The sequence below is a fragment of the Oratosquilla oratoria genome, chromosome 23 (assembly GCF_046742065.1).
Source record: "Oratosquilla oratoria isolate Oo_2021 chromosome 23, ASM4674206v1, whole genome shotgun sequence".
NCBI classification, from domain to species: domain Eukaryota; kingdom Metazoa; phylum Arthropoda; class Malacostraca; order Stomatopoda; family Squillidae; genus Oratosquilla; species Oratosquilla oratoria.
Window position 1 is genome coordinate 8,547,032 of NC_134799.1, and position 20,000 is coordinate 8,567,031.

A 20,000-nucleotide genomic window follows, 5' to 3' on the forward strand; every position below is an offset into this window, starting at 1 on the left:
CATCTGGCATTGTTTGCTTTACCTTGCATCATGTCATTAACATATAAGAAACATGTAATTTGCTAATACTGAACCCGTTCCTTCATCATACGACTGTGAGAACTTGATCAAAAACCTCCTAGATCAATATATACATAGTCCACCCAGCCCTCACTCTCTTCCAACACCTCAATCACTCTCGAGTAAAAGGTTCGAAGCCGAATTAACTGTCGGAATGTTCACCTCTTCAAGGTGTGTGTGTGTGTGTGTGTGTGTGTGTGTGTGTGTGTGTGTGTGTGTGTGTGTGTGTGTGTGTGTGTGTGTGTGTGTGTGTGTGCGTGCGTGCGTGCGTGCGTGCGTTTGCACCTGTGCGTGTTTATGCTCTTTTTCTCTCACCTTTTGGGTAAGGGAGTTCTGTGCGTGACGGCCGCCGTTCTTGGTTGTCAGAACGGTTTTCCAGAGTTAGTTGTCTCGCAGCGCTGCATGTTGCCAAGCCATGACGGGCGGGCGGGGGCGTGGGCGGGGGCGGGTGGGCGTTTGAGGGGAAACGAGCGAGGGCGGACCCCATGCCCCCCTGCGGTGTCGTTACGGGATGTGAACCCTCTCATCCCTTCACCTACCCTTGCCTGTCCTCTCCTCTCCTCCCCTCTCCTCCCCTCTCCTCCCCTCCTTTCCCCTCCCCTCTCCTCGCTTCCCCTCTCCTCTCCTCGCTTCCCCTCTCCTCCCCTCCCCTCTCCTCGCTTCCCCTCTCCTCGCTTCCCCTCTCCTCGCTTCCCCTCTCCTCGCTTCCCCTCTCCTCGCTTCCCCTCTCCTCTCTTCACTTCTCCCCCTTCCTCTCTTCCCCTCTCTTCCCCCTCCCCCTCTTCCCCCTCCCCTGTCTTCCCCTCTCTTCTCCCCTCCCCTCTCTTCTCCCCTCCCCTCTCTTCCCTCTCTCTTCCTACTCCCCTTTCTTCCCCTCTCCTCCCCTCTCCTCCCCTCTCCTCCCCTCTCCTCCTCTCTTTCCTTTCTCTTCCCCTCCTCTCTCTTCCCCTCTCCTCCCCTCTCTTCCCCTCCTCTCTCTTCCCCCTCCTCTCTCTTCCCGTCCTCTCTCTTCCCCTCTCCTCCGCTCTCCTTTCCTACCCTTCCCTCACTTCTCTCCTCATCTCTCCTCACCTCCCCTTACCTCTCCTCCTCTTATCCCCTCATTTCTCCCCACCTCTCCCCTCGCCTCCCCTCCCTTCTTCTCCCTTCCTCTCGCCTCCCCTCCTTTTTCCTCCATTCCCCTCCCGTCGCCTCCCCTCACCTCCCCTCACCTTCCCTCACCTCTCTTCCCCTCCTCTCCCTTCCTCTCGCTACTCCTCCCTTCTCCCCTCCTCTCGCTACCCCTCCCTTATCCCCTCCTCTCGCTTCCCCTCCTCTCCCTTCCTCTCGCTACTCCTCCCTTCTCCCCTCCTCATTCCTCCACTCCCCTCCCCTCGTCTCCCCTCGCCTTCCCTCACTTGTCTTCCCCGTTCTCTGCGATCAATATTTTAGCGACCACCCACTGACATTCCTACGAACCAGAGTCACGCAACAATCTTTTTTTATGAGTGGAGACGAATATTCATTGGAAAATATGTACTTGTGGCAGTTTTTAATTTCTGCTCTCCCTCCATTTTGCTGGTGTAGCGCCATAAATCTCTCCTTTATCGCCTCTTCTTTGAATCCGCCTCCCCTCTCTCCTCCTCACCTCTCTTCCTCTCTCGTCTATCTTCCTCCCTCCTTTCCCTTCCTGTGTCCTTCTCTCCCTTCTTCTCTACTGTTCTCCTCTTTCGTCCTCTCCATTCCCCTCCCTTTCCTCTCCTCCCTTTCCTTTCCTCCTTTTTCCACGCCTCCCCCCTTTCCACGTGTTTTATTCATTCATTCGCCCCCTCTCCTCTAGTTTCATGCTTGTCCCCTCTAAGCATTACCATGGTATTACATTCTCTCTCTCTCTCTCTCTCTCTCTCTCTCTCTCTCTCTCTCAGAATAATGGTGCATATAAAAGCAGCAAAGGGCCTATGACGAAGAAACTAATTATATTTCAAAAGTAATTAGAGTTCTATGCATTGAAAATCAATGGGATGGCAATGAAAGGCATTGGGATGGCCTTAACAAATCTCTCTCTCTCTCTCTCTCTCTCTCTCTCTCTCTCTCTCTCTCTCTCTCTCTCTCTCTCTCTCTCTCTCTCTCCCTCCCTCCCTCCCTCCCTCCCTCCCTCTCATTCCCTGTCTCCCTCTCCCCCCCCTTTCCCCCTTCCTTCTTCCTCCTCCCTCTCCCCCTGCCTCTCCCACCTTCATTATTTCCATTGAAGGGGTAATCAAGATGGCTCATTATTACCTGTCGCCAGCATCCGTGGCCCTACGTGAAGTGCCACTTGTTTCCTCGCGCTGAGCCCTTGAAGAAAGACGCGGACGAGGAAAACCCATTGGGCTGACGGGTGGGAGTGGGGAGGGGGGAGTCCTGTGGGTGCTGGTGTCGGGTGAGGGTGGGAGAAAAGAGCTCTGAGGGAAAGGGGAGGGGGAGCAGGTGCTTCTAACGTCACCGATCAGCGCGCGCGCTACCACAGTACTACGAGGGGTGAGAGAGCTAATGGGGGATAGATGTTTAATTGAAAGTTTGTATCTCGTTACAGTAGACAAGGGCTACAGGTTGAGTGTGTGTGTGTGTGTGTGTGTGTGTGTGTGTGTGTGTGTGTGTGTGTGTGTGTGTGTGTGTGTGTGCGCGCGCGCGCGCCCCCCCGCCCTCTGAATGCTTTTCGAACGACTTTTGTAAAATGGGGAATATACATGAAAACATTACATGTATTTATTTACCTAGCTGTATTATACGGGAAGGGGAGCTATGCTCTTAGTGACCCGTCTTTGTATCTCGCAACATCTAGTTTGTTCTTAGATTCTTGTATGGTGTTTGCACACACTATTGTTTCGTCCAATTTGTTCCAGACATCCACCAGTGTTTGCACACACTATTGTTTCGTCCAATTTGTTCCAGACATCCACCACTCTGTGTGGGAAACTATTTTTTTTTTTTTCATATCACTTCTGTAACTATCCTTTTTGAGTTTCTTTTCATGTCCCCTTGTTTTTCTTTTATTCCACTTTAATAAGTCTTCTCTGTCAAGGATTTCCATGCCTTTCATGATTCTGTGAATGTGTGTATGTGTGTGTGTAGAGATATCCTTATATTGTTCCTTTATTACCTTGTATTTTTTCTTTTTATCTTCATTTGTGTACTTGTTTATCCTTTGGCGTGGGAGGGACCTTAAATCAAACGACCAAACTTTGTCGAGGCGACATCAGTACCAATTCAGGACTGGCAGATGTGTAAAGGGTGAAGCACAGTTGTTGTTGTGCGAGTCCAATGTTTATTTGGGTCAGCCAATGAGGCACCGAGGACGTGACAAGCAAAGCGATAGTTCCACCTTCAACCCCTTCGACGCGGCGACCTACCAAGATGGCTTTCGTTCTCGCCCAAGACAAGAGAGGTGGGTTGCTGGAGAGCGTCCTTCGGTCTCAGCGGGGTGGGGGGATGGGTGGAATGTACATTATCAACATTAAACGTGTGTGAATGTGTGTGTGTGCGTGTGTGTGTGTGTGTGTGTGTGTGTGTGTGTGTGTGTGTGTGTGCGTGCGTGTGCGTGTGTATTTGTGTGTGCGTGCCTGTGTGTGTGCGTGCGTATTTGTGTGTGTATGTGTATACATGTACACAAAGTCTCCTCCTGTCCTTAGGTTATGTATTGGTGGCGTTATTGGAAGCGAGCTTGCTGGTCTCGCATTCGCTCAGTTGTGAATTCGAGCCCCGCACTCCTCTCCTATTCCCAGCAGGAACTCTTAGTTACCAGCCCCAACACTCCCTAAAGCGCATGATAGGGCAAAGGTGACTGCTTCGGACGCAACTACTCAGCGCCTCCTGGCGTGGGCTCCTTACCTGTCCTTGGGTGGAACGCAAAGCCTCAAGTAGGTCATCGCATTGTGCAGGTGTTCGACGAAGTCAAAGTAGTTTAGCTACAGGTGTCAGGGCGGACAGGTGCAAGGCCTGTCCGCCGTTATCTCAGTGACCCTGATCCCGCGGCCCTACAGCACCCGGCACCGGTCTACGGGTCCTGCTGTAGGTCTTTCGAGGAAGAAAAATATAAAAGTTGTTTGTGTAATGTGACTGTGGAGCCACTCCTGTATTATCCGTTGTTTACAAGAGAGGGATAGAGAGAGAGAGAGAGAGAGAGCTGTTTCCAGTTGTCATGTCTATTGTAAAAGAATGTGTGTGTGTGTGTGTGTGTGTGTGTGTGTGTGTGTGTGTGTGTGTGTGTGTGTGTGTGTGTGTGAGTGCGTGAGGGAAATAAACTTTAAAATATATAGAATTTGGACCGGTTCTGGAGACCGAGTGCCAGCCTCTCTGGGCTGCACCTTCGGGAGGAGATGAGGGTATTAATGGACTTTGGAGTCGAAAGAGATGGCGTACCTTTTCCTATACAGATGTTTATATTTGTTTTGGGGTCGAGGTTTTTGTGACAGGTGTCCGGGCTGGCGAGTGGGTTGCGGACACGTGGGTGGCGGTGATAGGGAAAGGCAGGTGTTGTGCAGGTGTATGGGGATGATGGTCACAGGTGTGTCAGGAAATGTCATGTTTTCAGGAACAGATTCTACCTGCAGTACCTCAAACGCTGTGGGGGACTTCGTTGTTTTTATTCTGGTTGGGGACAATTATTTATTCATTTAAGGCATTGATTTCTAAGCTATCTTATATCAATCACATATTTGCTTCCAACAGACCCACACGACCCACCACACACCTTTTTGTGTTTATATGAAATTGTATATATATATTTCTTTTTCTTTTTCTATTTATATATTTTCTGTTTATATCTTAATAGAAAACGGGTTGGGGGTGACTGATAAAATTATACTTTTGCGCGTATGTAACGGCAGGTATTTGTTCATGGAATTATTTCATCATTCTTATTAAACTGATTTTTGAGCTGATGACTTCACGCCCCCCCCCACTTGTATCCTCCTGACGCCTTCTTGGAGGGGGGGGAGGCGCGCCCCCCTAGTTTGGGAACAGAAGGGGGAGATGCTAACCCTGGTATGACGTGGCCCTCGATCGACCTAGACCCCCCCATTGAAACAGAAGGAAATCCTTAGCGTGCGTCACCGTTATTGAAGTGCCGGCGGAACACAATGGATGGATGGATGGAGGGCGGGCGTCGCCGGATTGAAGGGTCTTAAGGAACGCATGTGTACGGGATCTCATGGCCGTAACAGCAAGCAGCAAAACACCTGTTACGTGTAAACCGAATGGGGAGAGAGAGATGGAGAGAGAGATGGAGAGAGAGAGAGAGAGAGAGAGAGAGAGAGAGAGAGGGGCGGAGATGGAGAGAGAGAGAGAGGCAGATGGAGAGAGAGGGAGAGGCAGATGGAGAGAGAGGGGGAGAGGGATATGGAGAGAAAAAGGGCGCGCGCGAGGGAGAGAGAGAGAGAGAGAGAGAGAGAGAGAGAGAGAGAGAGAGAGAAAGGGGGAGAGGATGAGGAATGAATTCGTCTGGCGACAGACACCATAGAGTATGTATGTATGTATGTATGTATGTATGTCCCAGTCGCCAAAGGCAGCAGCAAAGGAGTTGAATGAAGAAGGTTGATAAGGACGAGATGAGTGGGGTGAAATGCGAACAGATCCACCTTAACCCCATCCTCCCTGAGTGACATATATTTTTTCCTCTCTCTTTTCTTTTACTCTTTTTACTGTTTTTATTTATTTCATTTTACTCCTCTTGCACATCTTAATTTTTTCTTTTTTTTTTTTTTACTCTTTTACTCTTACTCTTTTTATTTATTTCATTTTACTACTTTTGCTCATCTTACTTTTTCTTATTTTTCTTTTTTCTTTTTTTACTCTTTCACTATTTTTAACTCTTCTTTAGTACTCTTTTTACTCTTAAGCTCCTCTAGGCTATTTCATTCACCTGTCCCTGACCGAGGGGTAGATTGAAACGTTCCCCCTCTGAGTACACAAGGAGAGGGAAGGACGGGGAAGGGGAGAGGACGCACTCGGGCGCCGCGGCTTTCGACCGAAAAGAGGACTCGAGTCATGGAACTCGAATGGAAGAGGGGAGGGAGGTGGGGGCTGGGGGGAGTTTGAGGGAGAAGGGGGAGGATAATGGAAAGTGGTATTATGGGGAGGTTAAATAGCGTAGAGGCCGTGGGTGTTGGATAGGAGGTGGAGGTGTGGAGGTGAGATACGTTTCATAGAAGGAAACGGGATATGCAAAACACAAAGGAATCTGAAAATCCAGGAGCACCAGGAAGTGGCTGGAGGAGAGGCAATAGGAGGAAGAGGATGGAGGAGGAGGAGGAAGAGGCTGGAGGAGGAGGAGGAGGAAGAGGCTGGAGAAGGAGGAGGAAGAGGAAGGGGAGGGGAGCAGAGGGGAGACTATTGATTTTAGGCTGCCCGGCCGCATCGTCGAGTCCGCGTCGCCACATTAACTGCAGCTCCTGCAACAGTAGTGCAGCTCCTCTTCCTGGTACTACTACTACTACTAGTAGTAGTAGTAGTAATACTGCTGCTGCTGTTGCTGCTACTACTGATACTACTACTGCTACATCTTCTACTACATCCACAACTACTTCTACAGCTGCTACATCTACTACATCTATTATATCTACTACTACAGCTACTACTACTACTTCTACAGCTACTACTTCTACAGCTTCTACTTCTACAGCTTCTACTTCTACTACAGCTTCTACTTCTACAGCTTCTACTTGTACTACAGCTTCTACTTCTACAGCTTCTACTTCTACTACAGCTTCTACTTCTACTACAGGTTCTACTTTTACTACCACTACAGCTACATCTACTACTATTGCTACTACTAATACTCTAAACTACATGTAACATCGCCAACCATAGTTGCATCACTAGCGGAAGGATAAAGCGGCCCTATTGAGTAGATATCCCCGTAATACAAGAATCCTTGTTACTTCTACTCCAGCTGTTAAACTGTGACGTCTACATTGGGAAGGAAGAAACGTCTCCGCCTTGTTGACTTTAATCTTATCGAAGTTAAGCTCTTCTGTGAAATTACCGAGGACGCAACTTGAAGAATATAAAACATTTTGATGAATTTCGATACTTTATTAATATGAAGTGTTGCGCTCATTCGTGCATTTTGTCAACACGGTTAATCCCCATGACGGAATGCAGTGTTTGTTTTGTATTTAATATTCGCAAGTTGGAAACGAAAGGATTATGGAATTGTCTGGTCTGGACGAGAGAATCAATGTGAGAGGAGGCTGGGGGTCGGGGGGTGGGGGGGCTTTCGGGAGGCTGTATAGACACGAAAGAGGCTGGGGTCTGAGTTGTTTCGGAGGCTGCACAGACTCGAGACCCATACCTCCCCGGAGACACTACCCCTCTCGTCAGACGATTTTATTCCTCTCCCTCATACCCTTTCGATAATGAAGAGGTCTTTGTCTCAGTGAATTGAGGTGAGGGTAGAGAGGGACCCCCCCCTCCCACTCCCCTCTCCTCCCTAGGCTGAGGTCGAGGTCCATTGGAGGATTAGGGGAGGAGGGAGGGGGGTGGGCTTTGACAAGTGGGAGATGCACACGTGGCAGAGCCTTGGTTACAAAGAATGTCGAGGGTGCGACTCGACAAAGGACAAAGATGAATTGAGAGGGTCATGGGTGTTAGGAGGCGATGGGGGGGACGGGGGTGGGGTGGGAGGATAACTGACGATACTTGGGAGGTTTGGGGGGGTGGGAAGCGGGAGGCTGAGATATGGAGGAATCTGCTTAGAGGCCTCGCACCTGCTCCCGAATTCTTGTGGCCAGGTAAATCTAGACGGATGAGTTGTTGGAGGCGAGGTGGGTGAGGAGGGGAGGAAGGGCCTTTGTGTAGGGTGGGTGAAGTGTTGCGATAGCTTCGACTGAGGCGTAAGGGCGGGACGTGAGGGGGCTCAAGGTGGACCTCCAAAGAACCCCTGAAGGTGGACCTCCAAAGGGCCCCTGAAGGTGGACCTCCAAAGGGCCCCTGAAGGTGAACCTCCAAAGGGCCTCGCATGGTGGACCTCCAAAGGGCCTCGATTGGTGGACCTCCAAAGGGCCTCGATTGGTGGACCTCCAAAGGGCCTCGATTGGTGGACCTCCAAAGGGCCTCGATTGGTGGACCTCCAAAGGGCCTCGATTGGTGGACCTCCAAAGGGCCTCGATTGGTGGACCTCCAAAGGGCCTCGATTGGTGGACCTCCAAAGGGCCTCGATTGGTGGACCTCCAAAGGGCCTCGATTGGTGGACCTCCAAAGGGCCTCGCAAGGTGGACCTCCAAAGGGGCTCGCAAGGTGGACCTCCAAAGGCGCTCGCAAGGTGGACCTCCAAAGGGCACCGCGGTGTCCCGCGGTTGACCCCTTTCAACACGTTTACATGCTCTTTGGATTTAGTGACAGCTGACGTGGTGCCCGCTGGACTGAATCGAGCGAGACCCCCAGCCAACGAACCCCCCCTCTCCCCCCCCCCCTTCGGGCCGGAGTTCGTTTCCCCCAGCTGCATATGCCGCCGCCGCCTGCCCGTATGATTAATAGGCGAACAGATTGCGTGTTTACTAATTCGTATTTACCCATTTGTATATCTTTTTTGTTTATCAATGCATTTGCATTTGTTTGTGTTTCATTTGCGTTTATTTGTTCATTCGCTCATTCATTTCATTCAGTCATTTTATGTCATTCATTCATTCATTTTGTCATTCATTCATTCATTCATTCATTCACCAAGAGCCGACTAGAATAGCTTGGCATCAGGCAAAGGAAAAGTATTCCCCTGGTTTGAAGGGAAAAAAGTTGACATAATTATGTGATTTTCACACATATAAAGAACATAAGAATGAAAGAGACTGCAAGTGACCATAAAGCCTACACTAGGCAGTTCCATGTCCATTGCCACCTGTCATCCCCCTGTCCATTACCACCCGTCACAGGGCGGGTATTCCCGAGTTCCAAACCTTTTTAAACTTTAATCTTGCTAATGATGTATATATGATAATGATGGCGATAATAATATCGATAATAACTATAAACCAAATGATGAATTATAACAAGGCAGATTTTGATTTGGACAGGACCTCGTTCTGGAGGGATTAATTGTGCGTGTGCACGCACGTACCTGCGTAGGTGTGTGTTCGTGCGCACGCGTCTGCATGATTGAGAATATGCACATATATTGTTCATGATTTTTTCCTACTCGGTCGGGAGGCCGGTCGCCACCCGCACGCATCCAGACCCGTCAAAGGGCGAGTTCGTGCAACTGTAACAGTAGCTGCAGCCTCAGCAGCAGCAGCAGCTGACCCTTGTGTTGTAAATACAGCACTTTTTTGTTTTTCTTCTTCCTTCTCTCACGGGTTTTCCTTTCTTATTCCTTCAGGATGGCGGCGGCGCCCCGGTGGTAGCGGCATGAGTGTGGTCGTGTCTGCCGGGGGCGAGTCCTCCCCGGCGAGAACCCGCCTGCAGGTGACCTCCACGAAGAGGAGCACGGTGGCGAACGGAGGGACTTCTGACGTGGGTGACGGCGGCGTCGTAGGAGTCGTCAGTAGAGGCGGCGATGTGGCTGGCACCGCGTCGCCAGACCTGGACGCTTGGCGCCGGGACGTTCGGGCCAAGGTGACGGCGCTCAAATGTCACGTGATGGCGTCACGTGGACTGACGCCCGAAGGTCACATTGTCCCTCCGTACTCGCCCAGGGTGCTCCTGGCCAGCGCCGCCAACGCGCCCTTCCTCCTCGATGCCGCCCAGCTCGACATCGAGAACTACACCGAACTGCTCAAGAGCGGTCAGGCCTTCCTCCAGGCGGCCCAGGGCGCTGCCACTGACGAAGCCGGCGGTGACGGTGGCGGAAGTGAAGCCAAGAACGGGACGTCGGAGGCGGAGGAGGACGAAGAGAGAGGGAAGGGGGAAGAGGACGGAGAGGCGGATGAGAACGGGACCCTCGACGCCGTGTCCCTGAAGGAGGTGGAGTTCGAGCTGACGCATGACAACGGCTGCGGCTCCAGCGTCAACGGCCTCTCGCCTTTGCACGGTGGCGGCGGCGGCGGCATGTCCTCCTGCTCGACTCCCGCCCTCCCCTCCACACCCTCGATGGCCATAGCCTCGCCCTCGAAGAGCGTGGGCTGCTCGCCCCTCTCCTCGCCCTTGGCCAAGGCTGCAGCGCCGACGAACGGCCACGCCGCCTTCCCGCCCTCCCACGCCACACACAACGGCACCCCGGTAGGGCCCAAGACACCCTCTAGACTCGAAGAGGTCGAGGAGCAGCTGGAGAACGTCAAGGAGGAGCTCAAGCTCAAGGAGGAAGAGGTGGACCGGCTGGGCAAGATAAGGGATGAGGTCGAGAACGAGCTCCAGGACTTGACGGCCAACCTCTTTCAGGTAGGAGATTTCCCAAAGTACTTTTTTTTTTTTTCATCTACGTACCTGTTTGTTTATTCATTTGTTTGGTTACTTTTTCGTGAATGGAGCAGGTTTCGGAGGTAGTCAGGTAGGGTGTTTGCAAAGTTCTTTTAATGAATTGATTGATTTATGTTTATTTTTATTTATTTATTTATTTATTTTTATTTATTTATTTATATATATATTTTTTAATATATATATATTTTTTAATTTTCGTGAGTGTAGCAGCTTCGGAGGTAATCGTGTTTTTGCCGACGGGAATTTCTCTGCGCATTTTCTCGTTTGATTTATTTACGAACTTGTTTTTATTGTTGTGTTTATTTGTTCATTATTTCTTTGTACAGCAGACCTATTTGTTTATTAATTTGTTTGCCTTTTTTTCTTTATATGTTATCTGTTTTTATGGTGATGGTGGTAATAGTGACAGCTATGAACATACTAGATTTGGTCTATTATTGGTAGGATGTAGTGGTAGACTGGCAGTGGTGAAATATCACCTTTCCACCCCACTTTCCACCCCTTTCCACCTCCCTCCTCTCTTTACTTTCCTACTCTCCACATTTTCCCCCTCTCTCCACCTCCTCCCCCTTTACCCTGACCTACAGTCCCCTCGTATTTATTTCCCCCTCTTTTTATCTCTGTCTGCATCTGTCTCTATATCTGTCTCTTTCCATCTCCCCTTCTCTCTCTTTCTTTCTCCTCTCTATCTCTCTCCTATCTCCTCTCTCTTCTCTCCTCTCTTCTCTCTCTGTCTCTCTGTCTCTCTCTCTCCCTTTCTCTCTCTCCCTGTCTCTCTCTCCCTCCTCTCCCTCCCTCCTCTCCCTCCCTCCTCTCTCTCTCTCTCTATCTATCTATCTATCTATCTATATCTCTCTCCGCGGTCTTCATCGTCGCTGCACAAGAGTCTCCTTCCCCTTTCGCTCCCTCCGAACTCTTCTCGAACTCCTCTCCCGTCCGCGGCGGCGACGGCGGCGGCGGCGGCTGACCCTCCACCTCGGCCTCCGTCCTCCTTTCGCCAAGTCTCGTCTCCTTAACAAGGTTTCTCCTCCTCCTCCTCCTCCTCCTCCCCCTTCTCCTCCCCCTTCTCCTCCTCGCCTTCCTCCTTTCCCACCAATACACTGTCTTCTTCCCTTTCATCTTCCTCATCATCGCTATCACCCTTCTCATTGGCCTTCTCCCTCTCTCTCTCCCCCCTACCTTCTCGTCTCTCCCTCCCTCCCTCTCTTCTCCTCTCTCTCTCTCTCCTCTCTCTCTTTCCCTTCTCCCCACCCTCTCTCTCTCCTCTCTCTCCCTCCCTTCTCCCCACACTCTCTTTATCAGATCGTTCACTCTTCCTCTTCTTCCCACCCTCTCTCTTTATCAAATCTCTCTTATGGTCCATCACACATACCTCGTCCCCTCCCTCCCCTCCCTCCCCTCCCTCCCCCTCCCCTCCCTCCCCCTCCCCTCCCTCCCCCTCCCCCTCCCCTCCCTCCCCCTCCCCCTCCCTTCCCCCTTCGGCCTTTTTCCTGACCTCACTTTCTACTCCCCCCTCCTCTCTCTCTCTCTCTCTCTCTCTCTCTCTCTCTCTCTCTCTCTCTCTCTCTCTCTCTCTCTCTCTCTCTCTCTCTCTCTCTCTCTCAAAGGATTACAAAGGCGGAGCATGCCGACAGGAGACCTTTTGGTCCATATCTAGGTCGGATGCGAAAAAAAATTATAATAAAATAATAAATAAAAACTATAATGTATAATAACAAATAAAATACATAAATGCATAGGTATAGTTAAATAATAAACAAACAGGTATATAGTAAATAATAATAAATTAACATATAACTAATAATAAATGAAAATCACAGACAAATGATAACAAAACAAAAACAAATTATATAAAATAAATTATAATCATTACAGCATCTCTCTCTTATCATCTACTTCCTCCGTGTTGCTCATTACCTTCGTCTCCTCACTCTTCCCTCCCCACTTTCCCCCTACTCCTCTGCCTATTCTTTCTCCCCGTTCTTTCTCTTGTGACTGCATCACGCTCAACCTACCTCCCCACCCTCTCTCCATCCTCTCCCTACCCTCTCCCTACCCTCTCCCTTTCCCTCCCACTCTCTCTTTACTCTCTCCCTTTTCCCTCCCACCCTCTCTCGCATTCTTCTCGTCCTCTCTTCCCGCACGCTTTCCTTTTCCTCCCATCATTTTTTCCAATCCAATTTCATTCCCCCCACCCCTCCTTTTCTTCGTATCCCTTCCCATTTTGCTCCCAGCCTGGCTTTTCCCTCCCATTCTTTCCACCCGCTCCCCTCGTCCTCCCATATTTCCTTATCTTACCTCTTTTTCCTCTATTTCTTCTTTCCCTCCCACTCTCTCACCTCTCCCTCCTACACACCTCCCTTTTTCCTCCTACACACCTCCCTTTTTCCTCCTACACACCTCCCTATTTCCTCCTACACACCTCTCCTTTTCCTCCTACACTCTCTCCATTTCCTCCTACACACCTCCCTTTTTCCTCCTACACACCTCCCTATTTCCTCCTACACACCTCCCTTTTTCCTCCTACACACCTCCCCTTTTCCTCCTACACACCTCCCCTTTTCCTCCTACGCACCTCCTCATTTCCTCCTACACTCTCCCATTTCCTCCTACATATCTCCCCATTTCCTCCTACACACTTTCCCATTTCCTCCTACACTTTCCCATTTCCCTCCTACACACCTCCCCATTTCCTCCTACACACCTCCCATTTTCCTCCTACACTTTCCCATATTCCTCCCACTCTCTCCCCATTATCCTCTCACCCTCCTTCACCTCCCACCTTTTTAGCTCTCCTCCCATCCGTCCTTCCCTTCCACGCCTTTATCTCCTTGTCTTTCCTCTCTTTGCATCCCAACAACATCCCACTCCACCCTTCTCCAGACTCCCACTACCTCCCAGCCCGCCAACCTCCTCCTCCTCTTCCTCCTTGCCGTGCATCTAACATGAACCCACTATTGCCACTGGTCCGATTCCATGGACGAGGAGGAGAAATCTTGACTTCATTGCCTGATTCATTGCGCATGCGCGTCGACTTCGCGCGCAAGTCGACATTTCTTCTGGAATGTTCGAATTCCTGATATCGTAAATAATGGCGAAGACAAAGACGCATTCTGATAATTGCGACTGGATTTCATGCAAACGAATGCCGATGACTCATGTCGTTCTGTGAACGAACGAACGAACGAGAACTCGTCCTGAGCGAGCGTAGCGTCGTCGTCGGCTCGTCTTCTTCCCCGTTCTTTGAACGTTCACAGCCTCCGATTCTGCGAACGTTAGTCTTCCGATCCGGAGAAGGAACGGGAACGGCGCGTTCGGTTCCGTGAATGAGCGGAGATGACGACGTTTCGGATTCTGTGAACGAACGAGTTTCGAATCGTTTTCTTCGAACGAATGACTCCGATCGTGGCGTCCGATTCTGTGGGCGATTGAGTGTGACTCGTCCGATTCTTCGAATGAGCAGCGATGGGGAAAAATATTTCTTGCCGGAAGTCAAATGCTTTTTTTTTTTTCTCTCCTCCGAAGCTTTGCATGTCGTCAAGGTTATGGAGAAAAACGAGGCAGCAATTCTCGCGAATTTGGAAAACTGGTCTACGAATTTGATGCCGAGTTCTTTGGAATTGTCGTGATTCTGAGATATACTGTAACCACTCATAACAATACTGGCTCCATGTGTTGCTCAGTAGAGCTTTTTTATGCATTCATGTGTGCGTTTGATTACTCTTTAGTAATTTCCCTATGGGTTTCTCAGTCCCATCGCTGTTTAATCTTTGCTGGTGCGAGCGAAGGTAGTCATGATAATGAATGTGCGTGCATTCAGGCATTTTTGTTTTCCATAGATGCCTTGGGTCTTTAAAGACACTTGATACACGAACTGAAATTATCGTTTAATTTCAATAATAATTGCATTTATTTATTCATTTATTTATTTTACATACGCCGTTGAAGGTAGATGAGATAATCTGGTTTTAACCAGAATATACAAGACATTATCACTCGTGAATAAATGTACGTGGCGTTGTCACTCGCTCACAGATGGATGCCGTCACTTAGAGAAAGTGGATCTCGAGACTGTTTTCTTTATTTATTTTTCATATTTCATTTTTATTCATTTGATTTATTTATATACGATTTATCTTTATTTACTATTTATTTTTTTACCATTTGTTTATTTACATGTTTATTAATTTGTTTATTTATATACATAATTTTACCGGGTAACTTGTCCGTATACTGGGCGTTCCGTTTGATCGCGTCAGTTTGCCGCCGCCGCCGCCGCCGCCGCCTCTGCGACCCCTAAATCTGGCACTTGCCTCACCGGGGCCGCGGAGAGCCGTGAATGGTGCCATTTACACCGAAAGGTGAGTGAGTCGGGTTGTGCTCAGGGAATAAGCATGATGTAAGAGGCCAAGTTTGTGATAAAAGCTGTTTAGACTTTAGAGGTTGATCTGTTTATATAAACTGTGTGTGTGTGTGTGCGTGTATGTATATTCGGTTTCCTTCCTCATGCGGGGGAAAGAGTATGTTCGTATGCATATTAGCGTCTAGTTTGTTAGGAGTGCCTTTGTAGATATGTCGTACATACTCCACGTAGTCGCCGTGGGAGTCCGTGGCACTCCCCACTGAGGAATAGAAAGTTGGACTCCAAGGACCGCAAAGTGGAGTCCTGGTTCCTAGGCGCAGAATCCTGGTCAGAGAGAAATTAGCTCACCAGGGAGTCTTGGGGTACTCCCCCTCGACGGGCCGTTGAGAACGAGATCGAGGAAGTTCTTTGTTGCGAGATTGCGGAGGAGGAGGAGGAGGAGTGGGAGTGGGAATGGGGAGTGGGTGTAGTAGGGGGAAACCCTATTCTGAGAGAGAGAGAGGACGAGAGCCCGAGATCCCGTTTATGGGTAGTTCCCGCCGTTTCTGTTGCTGCCCTTCCTCCAAGGGTGGCAGACGGTGGGGATGGGTGGATGGGAGGGTGGGGGTTAGGATACATACTGTGGGCGGAACTGGTGAGTGGGTGGGTGGGCGAGCGGGCACGGGTCAACTTTTTCCCTCGCATTGTGACGTCATCCAAGAACACGAACGAGCTGGGAGTGTCGCCCCGCAGAACTCGTGGTCAGGCTGCTGGTGCTTTGAGGGTTGGTCCTCCCCTTCCTCCTCCTCCTCCTCCCCATACTCCTCCTCTTCCTCCCCATACTCCTCTTCCTCCTACTCCTACTTTTACTCCTGCTCCTCTCCCTCCTCTTTTTCCATTTTCCTCTTTCCCTTCCTTGCCATCTTCCTCCTACTCCTCCTACTCCTCCCCCTCCTCTTTTCCATTTTCCTCTTTCCCTTCCTTGCCATCTTCCTCCTACTCCTCCCCCTCCTCTTTTCCATTTTCCTCTTTCCCTTCCCTGCCGTCTTCCTCCTCTTCCTTTCTCCATTTTCCTTTCCCTTCCTTGCCGTCTCCCTCCTCCTTCTCCCTTTGCCTTTCCTTTGTCTTACTTCTTCTCCTCCTCTTCCTCGTTATCCTCCTCCTTTTCCTTCTCTTCTTTCCCTTTCACCAAATTGCGGTTTTCCATCCCGAATCATTCCAGTTACAACAACTTTTATTAGTAGCTGATACCACATATACTTGCCTAACTACCCTTGTGCGCATACTGGTTCACACACACACACACACATTTTGTACACTTGTACGCACATTTACATTACCACTTTACACTTACATTTGTACACGTCCACTCGTTCAAGGCAGGGGTGCGGTTAGTGCCAACACCGGATGTGCGGCCGGCCGGCCGGCCAGTCGTCCCGGCCCAGGCCGACTCACTCGACTCCTCGGCGGCGCGTGCGCAGTCGCGGTGTGCCGCTTCTTGTAGCTTTGTCAGTCTTCGGCCGTCCGGACACGTGGTCGCCGCCTCGCGCGTGGGTTGCCGACATTCGGCCCAAGTGGTGGGATATGATCGTTGTGTTTTGAACGTCGACACGGAGGGAGTTCGAGTGTGTCGAAGTGGTGGCGCGGAGGGGAAAGAGTATCGTATGTTCGTGCTTGCTTGGTGGCTGCGAATTTATTTGCGGTTTTGGGTGGCTTCGTGCAGTGCCGCTGTGGAAAGTCAAGAAGACTTGCGCCCAGGTTAACAGGACTCGGTGAATGTGTGCGCATTGTGACGGCTGTTCGGGGATGAGTCATGTTCGTTTTCGCAGACATTTGAGCTCGGTCGGACGATTGTGAGTAAACAGGAGGGGTGCCATCCTTGCGTACCGAAAAGTACAAGCATCTTTGAATTGTGGAATTAGTAAGAACAAGTGTGCAAAGGAACGTAGCGATTTTTTGTGTGTGTGTGATTTGCGTTCATGGATTTCACAGACAGTGGATTTGTGTGGACGCATACTAACGTGGGGTCTGAAAGACGAGAAAGTTGGAAGTTGTGATTACGTGTGTTTAGTAGCCGTGTTTTGTACTCGTCTCAACAAAGTTTGGTCGCTTTGAAAAGGATTGTAGGTACAGTCGCGAGCGAAAGGTTTTTGACCCACACTACAGTTATCAAACCTCAATATTAATCATTTTTTGTCAATTGCGTGATATATTTTCCTATAATAGATGAAAAAATTACCAGACAACGATTTTTTTAATCATGAAAAACTCAGGGTGTGTGAAAAGCTTTTGCTCGCTACTGTACATTTGGCAGCGTGTGAACCTGCTACACGTCTGCTGATTGTCTGGCGTTGTTTGGCAACTGATACCTAAGATGTGGAAACCTGGCGATTGTGCTCGGTTGAGCAATGTCGTTTACCAGACGTGTGGCAGGTTCCTCTGTCGACATAGGTACAGTGAAAGACAAAACTGTCTTCCCGGGTTTGACCCAAGATGAACTAAGCATTATGAGAATCGGCTATAGACGGTTAGAATATTCTCGTAATGTTTCGCCATGTTTCATTTATCTTCGGAAAAGTCCCGTTACGTCAGTATTGTAAACGTGATTTCAGATGTCACCGTGAGTTAGGTGATGTAACGTTATCACACTTGTGATGATTGTGTTATAACTGTGATAAATTGTGATGACATTCAGTGGTGATAATTAAAAGAATTGTGATGATGACTCCCAACACTGTTAATTGCACAGATTGTGATGATAATTATATGGTGTCAGAAACAGTGATACTCCAGAATTGTATTTCGAGCTTAGATATTTCCTATGTAGAGGAGACGGTGCCCGTATAAAGAAATAAAATAGGTACATAAATAAATAAATAAAAATTGTCTCACTTTCTGCAAAGAGTGGGTGGGTTCCTCCGGCTGAATAAAATCACCTGATGACAGCCAGAATAAAACAAGTCGGTGGTTGTGGAAAGGGGAAAATTGGCAGGTCTTCATCGAAGAAACCAACATTTGATAGAAAGGAATTAGATTCAGCAATTAGGTTATATTTTGCAACATCACCAGAACGTTTCTTGTTGATGAGATCATTCTTGCGGACGGTGTGGGGGGAAGGGGGGAGTGGGGGGAGGAGTGTTGGCATCAGCGCAGGAAGACCATATGAGAATGACAGCTGTACTTAAATCTGCAGCCACATGTAAAAATATAAAATAATCAACTTCGTATTTCATGAATACGTATTTTTATCTCGACTGATAAAATTGCACTCCATATTGAAGACTTCTCTAACTAAACCTAACAATATAAACAAACAAAAAATAAGCTAATCTAACCTAATTAGGTTAGGTTAGGTTAAGTTAGAAAGGCCTGGTTTGTGGTCGTAGCAAATTGCCCTCGCATTCGTGACGTCATGATGAGAGGAGTCGTTCATGATGCGGCGACATGACGTCACTGAATCCCTCTAGTGCAGAAGCACTCTTCGTACATTTTGTTTTTATTTATTATTATATTATTATTATTATTATTATTGTTATCATGCCAGACGATGTTATTAAACATAGGATAGAAAGTAATGTTTGTTTTGGAAGGAGTGATCGATACAGAAATATTAAATAATCATGACTATATATGTTCATGCAAATACCAAACGACTTCATTCAGCTGAAAGTGACTCTTGGAGCCCGTATTGGTAAACAACGGCTATCTGTGAGGAAGGCAAAGGCAACAGGTCCTTGATTATGGTGTTGGTGCCTCCACGGGTCAGTGGTGATGGATTAGCGATTGCGGGTCCAAGATGATGATTATGATGAGAATAAAAGTGGGCGGTCGGATCACGCCAGGAGTCGCTTTGCTCCTGCCTAGGTCGTCACCATTCCCTGACTTCCAGGGCGAGAAGAAATTTCTCGGAGATGGTGGACTTGAACTGACCTTAATATCTCTCTTATTCTCTCTCCCTCTCTCTCTCTAACATCTCGCCTCTCTCTTATCTCTCTTACCTCTCTTATCTCCCTTCTCTTATTCTTTCTTAATCTCTTATTCTATCTCTCTCACTCTCTCTCTCTCTTTCTCTCAAAGGATTATCAAAGGATTACAAAGGATTACAAAGGTGGAGCATGCCGACAGGAGACCTTTTGATCCATATCTAGGTCGGATGCGAAAAAAAAAATCATATTAATAATAAAATAATAAATAAAAACTATAATAATGTAAATAAATAAAATACATAAATAAATGCATAGGTATAGTTAAATAATAAACAAACAGGTAAATAGTAAATAATAATAAATTGACATATAACTAATAATAAATGAAAATCAGACAGACAAATGATAACAAAACAAAAACAAATAATATAAGATAAATTATAATCATTACAGCATCTAAATGATTCTTAAAGCTTCGAACTGAACTACATTGCACTACCTGTGCAGGAAGTTTATTCCATTCATTAACTACACGGTTAGCAAAGTTGTTTCTACCTACTTCCAAATTGAATCTATTTCCGGACAGTTTGAGACCATTGTTTCTTGTCCGATTCTCATTCAATGTGAAAATTTGGTCACTTTTGATGTTGTCAATTCCCTTTAAAATCTTAAAGGCCTGTATCAAGTCACCTCTGAGTCTACGCTTTTTATTCTCTCTTTCTCTTAATTTCGCTTATTATGTCTCTCTTAATCTTTTATTCTCTCTCCCCTATTCTATATCTCTTATTCTATATCATATTCTCTTTTTCTCTTTCTCTTAATTTCGCTTATTATGTCTCTCTTAATGTTTTATTCTCTCTCTTATTCTATATCATATTCTCTTTTTCTCTTTCTCTTTGTCCCTCTCTCTCTCTCTCTCTCTCTCTCTCTCTCTCTCTCTCTCTCTCTCTCTCTCTCTCTCTCTCTCTCTCTCTCTCCCTCTCTCTCCCCCCCCCCCTCTGTCAGCTGCATCTTGACAGGGTTGCCTCTGGTGAAGCCAACGAACCAGAGACTATCTCCGGACCAAAAGGTCTCCTCTTGACGTGATTTCCCGTCGTATTGGACGCAGCCATGGTGGTTTAGTATTCGGAACGCGAGGCCCGGCAATCCCGAGGGGGAGATCTCCCATCTGCGCTTGTAAGCTACAAAAGTAATCGTGTTGCATGACACTCCCGACTCCCGAGGTCATTTGATCAAGAATAGTTAAGTGGTTACGCATTTCAGTCGAACCAGAGATCCCTCCCGAGGGAACATACGGTGGTATTCTT

At 48.2% G+C, this 20,000-nt stretch overlaps 1 protein-coding gene across 6 annotated transcripts in view; it reads left to right on the plus strand.

Moving 5' to 3' along the window:
* Positions 1 to 20,000, plus strand: part of LOC143037953 (uncharacterized) — a 197,624-nt gene that overhangs the window by 151,158 nt on the left and 26,466 nt on the right. For all 6 annotated transcript variants that reach the window (XR_012967538.1, XM_076206667.1, XM_076206666.1 and 3 more), the window contains one exon: positions 9,389 to 10,386. Coding sequence is in view for 5 of the 6 variants with exons in the window: in XM_076206667.1 (XP_076062782.1) it covers positions 9,418 to 10,386 (969 nt within the window). In the remaining variant the exon portion in view is untranslated. The remainder of the gene's footprint in view (positions 1 to 9,388; positions 10,387 to 20,000) is intronic.